We start from the raw sequence: 7,117 nt of genomic DNA, 5'->3' as shown, positions 1-7,117 counted from the left end.
CTCCTGTCCAGATGAAGCCCACCGAGCCTCACCTTGTAGCACTCGTATCTCTCGTAGGACGTCCCCCCAGGAGAGTCGGGGAAGATGTAGGGCTGGGGGTGTTGGTTGGACCAGAACTCCTCCTCCCCCGCCTTCAGCATCCTGGTGGCCTTCACCATGTCCTTCTCGCCCTTGTTCTCATCGAAGCGCGCCCGCAGCATGCAGGCGTAGAACCGATATTTGTCTCTACGACGGGAAAACACAACAGTTAAAAAGCTCGAACTTCCACTATTAAACGAACAGCTCCAACAAAGACGTCCCCGCGGTGGGTCCGCTCTGATTGGACAACGCTCGACTTCTCAGCTCATCGTCCCGATATCAAACATCTGGGAACATTAAAACGGTCGGTGACTCAGTGTCACATATTATAAACAGGAACCAGTCTATAGATGTAGTCATTTGGGTTTTGGTTTCCCTAAAAGAAGGCATGACCTGCAGACCATGTAGACCTGTTGTAGATGTTAAGTGGCCGATAGTTCCTCAAAAAATACAATTTAATCACAACCGAAAATACGCCTCATTGTGTGTGAATAGAGGTAATTAAATATATGTGTTTGTGTTGCAGCGAAGCGTCAGGTCCGTTTCATAAGAAAAAAACATTTGGCAGCACGGAGTGTGTGTGTGTGTGTGTGTGTGTGGGGGGGGGGGGGTTCTTTGGCCCCCACTGCTTAAAAAAAAAAAAAAAAAATCCTAAAAGGAAACACAAGTCTTCTTCTTCTTTATAACAATATTCACAATGGTTGACCAACATAAGTATGTATGTTAGAAGAAATGTAAAAACAAATGTAAAACAAATCCCTATAACATCTAGAGTGCACTACTTTATTAAATCTCTACTACTCCTTTATTAATAATAATGAATCATTTATACTACGGGGGGGGAGAGGGGGGTACAGTGCCTTGCTCAAGAGGTGAAGTGGCATCTCTCCAGCTACCAATCCACTGTACTTCGGTCCGCACCGGGACTTGGACCGGCGACCAACCAGTTTCAAACTCAACTGCCTACTGACTGAGCTACTGCCCCCCCCCCTCCTCCCATTCATCAGCCAATTCTTGTTGTTCTGTTTGTCATAAGGAACAGAGTTAAAGCTGATTTAACCCTTGTGTTGTCCTTTTTTTTTGGCACTTTTTTTAATTCTTTTTTTTTTTAAATTCATGGTCAACAAACCTACTTTATATGACATTTATACCAAAAAAACAACAACCAGGAATTATGAATTATTTTGACTCATAGTTGAGATCAGTGACTGGTCTCTGTCAAAGTTTAGTCAGGATAGGTTTTGAAACCATTTCAAATTCTATAAAATGGCATAAAACACCCAAAATTCAGTAAAAGTTATCAGCAATTGTGCGAATAATGCTGCATGCATAAGGTGCATACACCATGTAATTCTGGGTAATTTGTAAGAAACCCATATTTCTGATATAAAAAAAACCTTTAGAAACGGGGTTAATTTGACCCGAGGACAACACAAGGGTTAATAACATAATAATAATAATAATAATAACAACTTTTACAGAACAGTGTATGGAGTTGTGAGCAATGCAATACAAATGCATGTATAAGCACATTTAAAAACAGTTGACCAACGTGATGGACAATTAAAGATAAACATTAAAGCAGTTTTATAGCTACGTTACCATTTATTAGGCTGTCTGCCATGAGACAGAGCCAAGTTTTAGCTGCTATAACTCGACTAATCACTGATTTCAGCGCCCTGTAAACTTGTAAATTAACTCAGCTTCAAAGACTATAAATATAAATATAAACACTATAAACTAGAAGGACAGTTTCAGGGATGTATTAGTGGTTTAATGGAAGGTTACCGAGCTGACGAGGATCGGTATTTGGCAGTGGGACTGACTGTCTGACTTAGCTAGCCAGCTACGCAGTGAATGACCTGGTTAGCAGTTAGCTTAGCCGTTAGCTTAGCCGTTAGCTTAGCAGCGGTGCAGACAGACCCGAGGACAGCAGCGGTGTTCTGCATTTATTTTTCACCGCAAGAGCTTAAACGAAGGCCGCTGCTCTTACCTAAAGATGCACCATGACTCGAGGTGTCTCAGGGATTTCTTGTAAAGTCGCAACACCTTTTGGTGGTGGGTGAGATAGGCAGTGGCCATTTTTTTACCGTCCCCTGTCACCTTCTCGGGCGAGCGGCGCGGAGGATTCTGGGATTTTTTGGCGTGTGGACGTTATGACCGTAATTATTACCAAAATGCGCAGAAGTAATTTGTGTCATGACGTTTGTTTTGGTCTGTTTCTTATGTGTGTAAATAATTGTTTACGTGTATTTCTGTTTGCACGATCACTAGCCTTGAATTTCCGGGACAAATAAAGCATTTTTAAATGAATAAAGTTAACCAAAGTAACCGAAAAGCTAGCTGTGCCAGTAATGCGGCTTCTCTTTTCTAGGGTACTTACGGTATTACGGCATGGGATTGGTGAGAGCAGCGTGTGTGGTTCTTTTCAGAAGTCTTACGAGCATGGCTCAGCACAAATTCATTGGTAAGACACTTCTGTTGAATGGTTAGATTAGTAAAACATAAAGAGAGGACAGAAGACTTTGAGTGTCAGTGTCACCGTATGCAGCTGTTTGCCGTAAACAGACAAACCTGCTAGTTTTCAGTTAGCACGCGAGCTAGTTTGAGCTAGCGCTGCTAAAAATGACAACATAGCAGTTCACAGCTATATTATTATTTCTACTTCTCTTCTACTCCACTACATCTCAGATACACGTGCTGTAGTTTTAATCCGCTACACACAGTTAGTAACAGCGTTTAATGAATTGGACATAATCCACAAATAATTGATGAATTATTATAAATTCTGAATAATTATGAATTAATTCAAAAGTTACCGGACAGTAGCATAAATGTCTGACAATAGGAGCATTTTAAAGGCGTCACCTCATGTCCTAATTAAAACACTGACACATTAATTGATAATAAATATAATAGTAGTTGTCTTATTTGATAGTGAACTAAGTATTTTAAGGTTTTTATTGTATGTTATAAAACTATTTTTTTTACTACTTTCTGATTTGTTGCCTAATCCTTGTGAATAATGTAAAAATGCATAAGTTGCACCCCAAATAAAAGCAGTGGTTGCAATTAGAACCGTTTTAATTTAGTCTCTAAATCATGTAGCCTACCGCTATTGTATCCTTGTATATTGTAACAGGGCTGTAGTCAAGACCACCGTAGTCGAGTCCAAGACCAGGACTTGTTGAGTGCAAGACAAGACCGAGTCCAAAATGGTTTGAGAGCGAGTCCAGGACAGGAAAAAAGGAGAAGACAATCATTTTGGGTTTTCACTCTCCCTCCAAATTTATAATCAACATAATAAAGACACCTGGACTTGGTCGAGCCCAAAAGCCATATCTGGCAAGACCAGTGGCCGAGACAAGTCCAAGTCCAAATACTAGCGAGTGCGAGACAAGTCTGAGTCTGTACTCAAGTCCAAGACCGGACTTGAGTACTACAGCCCTGTATTGTAACATGTATATTTTACTGTGTATTTCTGGTGTCGGTGCCAGCAATGTGAATCCCTTCAAAATGTTTTGATTTCATACCACTGTATCAACAACATGTTCTAGGTATGGAAAGGTAAGAAATCCCGGCAGGATGTTGGTTCCAGTATCACAGTACTGCATGTTATTGGTTCCAGTATCACAGTACTGGAGATTTTTGATACCAGGTTCACAGTACTGCATGTTATTGGTTCCAGTATCACAGTACTGGGTGTTATTGGTTCCAGTATCACAGTACTGCATGTTATTGGTTCCAGTATCACAGTACTGCATGTTATTGGTTCCAGTGTCACAGTACTGCATGTTACTGGTTCCAGTATCACAGTACTGGATGTTATTGGTTCCAGTGTCACAGTACTGCATGTTACTGGTTCCAGTATCACAGTACTGGATGTTACTGGTACCAGTATCACAGTACTGGATGTTATTGGTTCCAGTATCACAGTACTGGATGTTATTGGTCCCAGTATCACAGTACTGGATGTTACTGGTTCCAGTATCACAGTACTGGATGTTATTGGTCCCAGCATATCAACAATGAGTCCCGACCCAATGTTAAGTGACATGTTGCGGTTCAGATCTTCCTACCTGTCCCTCTCCAGATATCGGGGTGAACCTGACCGATCCCATGTTCAGAGGAGTCTACAGAGGGAAGCAGAAACACGACGGTGAGCTACTCATTCCCCTTTGACTTGTGTTCTATTAAATTCAATTTGATTTACAGTGGTGCTCATAGGTTTATGAACCCATGCTAAAGTTTAATAAAAAAAGGAATAAAAAAAAATCATCTTTTGGAAATTGATCTCTTATGGCGTGTTTACTATCACATGGGAAAAATAACAACATTTACATACTCCTTAAAAAAATTTCACGTTTTTTTCTTACAATTCTAAGAAAAAAGGTTATATACACTGGATTTTGTATTCCTCTTTGTAGTCAACTTTAGCATGGGTTCATAAACTTATGAGCACCACATTGAGTAGGTCTAGACCAAGGACCCCTTAACTGAAAGAGAGACGGAGCAGGGACCCCCTACTCAGTAGAGGGTAGTACGGTCTACTGCATGTATTGCATATATTGTATAAAATTGAGTTGCATGTTAAACTGGACCAACATAAACTTTTTTGCATGGAATATTAAAGCTATTAAAGGTCCCATGCATTTGGCACGTCAGCGGCAAAGAACAACGTTTTTTTTAACAGGCAAAAAACTCGCTGCACTTGATTTTCACTTCTTGTGTTCATGGCATTAAGCACGGTTTGAGTCCGGATGCAGACCTAGGTCGGGACTTTGAGAAGCGCTGCTATCGAAAATATGTACTGTACACGGACATACAGGTTGTTTCAAGTGAAACCAATAATGAATGTGATGTTTTATTCAGCAGAGTGTTATTCTATCCTATCCAGTATTTTTCATATATTTCTAAGCAGACTTTCTGTGCTGGATTCTGTATTTATTTTCTGACAGATGACTTCAATCAGATCATTGACCGAGCTCTCAGAACAGGAGTTGAGAAGGTACGCCACGTGTCCATCACTTTAATATAAATGCACTTTATTGGAGTTGGAGTCCTCACAATCAACCCTTATTTGGGGATTGCATGTTGGCCCGGACTGAAATATCTCAACTATGGGACGGATTGCCGTGAAATTTGGTACAGACATTTATGGTCTCTAGAGGATGAATCCCAATGATTTTGGTGATCCTCTGACTTTTATTCTAGTGCCACCATGAGGCTTTTATTTGTGGTTGCGAGTAAAATGTTACAACAACCATTAAATAGACTGAAATGAAATTTGGTGCAGACCTACATACATGTTCCCCTCGGCATGAACTGTTATAACTTTGGTGATCCTGGTCTTGTAATTGAACCCTGCATTGCAAATCTTTTAATTTTGTCTCATAAGCAGACCCAGATGGAATTAGCATTGATCTAGAATGAAAAGCTGCTGAATTTAGCAGATTGTTTTTCTGGTGGAGTATTATTTTAGATTTTTTTTTTTCCAATCTGTTTCAAATCTACGAAAAATTCTGCCAAAAAATAAAACATTCTGCAAAAGATTTGCATCTGCAGATTTTTTTTTTTGTATTTTATTTATAAACTACAACACAAATTAATCAACATTTCTGTAAATGTGCCAGTGTTAGCCAGTTGGATCATTTTCAACCGCAGTCCTTTTGCAACATGATTTTAGACCATAGCAGCAGAAAGCAACAAAAAACAACAACATTAATACAGGTTAAAATATACACATAGTAATCAGAAAGACACCGTACCTACAGCTAGAGCAGAAATAAAGGGTGTTTTTTTAGTATGCCATACAGAGCTGCAGAAATCATCATTGCACTAGCAGAGAATACACATCAACAGTAGCTCCAGTTCATATAAGAAGCCCAGCATCAGGACGGGTTCATGCATCTCCGACACCGGGCAGCCACGCAAAGCAGTAGCAAGCAGTAATAAACATGTGCAACTGACTAGCGCACTCTCTCATGAGGAAGGCGTTAATACAGCACAGACTTATAAGATGGTATAAAAGTTAAATTACAAGTTATTTTTCATACATACCCAGGGAATGCAACAATAAACAACAATGTACTGTAGAATTACCTACGGATTCAACATGATCCCAAATCAAAGAGCCAGGCCTTGAGACTTGAGGTGCAGTTTCTTATCTCATTTAATAGTGTGTTCCACATATTGGATAACTGTAAATAACGGCTGTGAAATCTCCAGTTATTTCCTTTAGATTTCACAGTAAAACTACTGTATATGATTTTAGAGAATACACATCAACAGTAGCTCCAGTTAAAATAAGATAGATAGATAGATAACTTTATTGTCATTACACATGTACAAGTACAAGGCAACGAAATACCGTTCGGAGCATGCCTCCGGGCCGCTGCTAATACAAGCGCCGCCACACGCACTCCCTGAAAACGATATATGCAGACAGCAACATGGTAATACAAACATCACAACGTAATGCACAAGACAACACACAGTTCATGTGGACACACAAAGGAATTTTTTGAGGTGGCATTGAGAGGGTGCGAGAAACACAGAATCGAGGCAGACAGAGGGATGTGGGGCGGGATGGGGGGGGAGTGTTTGGTGGGTGGGTGAGATAATGAGTTGTGTGTGCAATGATAGCGTCAAACTGTCTGTGTTGTTAAAAGCTCAGTTCATCGGCGTGACCTTGGAGAGATAACCAGAGCACAGGACGAGATAGAATGGCCAGCTGCTGGTTGTTTTCCCGCTCGGGTGAAGGGTTGCGAGGAGGGGGGGTGTGGGTAGTTGATCAGTTGCAGTCCAATTTAGGGTGACTCGGTAGAATTTATCCAAATCAATGTCCATCACTCAATTGTCACCGACCTCAGCGACATGCGAGCATCCAGATCACGTAGTGATTTTTGCAGTCCATCCACCTTTTCTGCCAGACCGGTGGTTACACAAAGTAACTCCACCGACTGGTCCCTGTTGGTATCAATCCCCTTCTGCGCTTCGACGGTCCGGTCTGAGATGTTGCGAGACAGTTCACAGGACT

The 7,117-nt window shown here is 40.7% G+C and overlaps 2 protein-coding genes across 2 annotated transcripts in view; one reads left to right on the top strand and one right to left on the bottom strand.

Moving 5' to 3' along the window:
- The window catches only part of ndufb9 (NADH:ubiquinone oxidoreductase subunit B9), a 4,873-nt gene extending 2,630 nt beyond the window's left edge, over nucleotides 1-2,243 (bottom strand). The window contains exons 1-2 of the mRNA XM_032520447.1: nucleotides 2,072-2,243; nucleotides 33-225 (exon numbers count right to left, since the gene is read on the bottom strand). Of these exons, the coding sequence (XP_032376338.1) occupies nucleotides 33-225; nucleotides 2,072-2,160 (282 nt within the window). The 5' untranslated portion in view covers nucleotides 2,161-2,243. The remainder of the gene's footprint in view (nucleotides 1-32; nucleotides 226-2,071) is intronic.
- A 198-nt stretch (nucleotides 2,244-2,441) lies between these two features.
- Nucleotides 2,442-7,117, top strand: part of tatdn1 (TatD DNase domain containing 1) — a 15,362-nt gene continuing 10,686 nt past the window's right edge. The window contains exons 1-3 of the mRNA XM_032520443.1: nucleotides 2,442-2,545; nucleotides 4,172-4,237; nucleotides 5,037-5,086. Of these exons, the coding sequence (XP_032376334.1) occupies nucleotides 2,473-2,545; nucleotides 4,172-4,237; nucleotides 5,037-5,086 (189 nt within the window). The 5' untranslated portion in view covers nucleotides 2,442-2,472. The remainder of the gene's footprint in view (nucleotides 2,546-4,171; nucleotides 4,238-5,036; nucleotides 5,087-7,117) is intronic.

The sequence above is a fragment of the Etheostoma spectabile genome, chromosome 7 (genome assembly GCF_008692095.1).
Source record: "Etheostoma spectabile isolate EspeVRDwgs_2016 chromosome 7, UIUC_Espe_1.0, whole genome shotgun sequence".
Classification (NCBI taxonomy): domain Eukaryota; kingdom Metazoa; phylum Chordata; class Actinopteri; order Perciformes; family Percidae; genus Etheostoma; species Etheostoma spectabile.
Note: the sequence above shows the minus strand (reverse complement) of the source record. Positions and strands in the feature narration are given on the sequence as shown.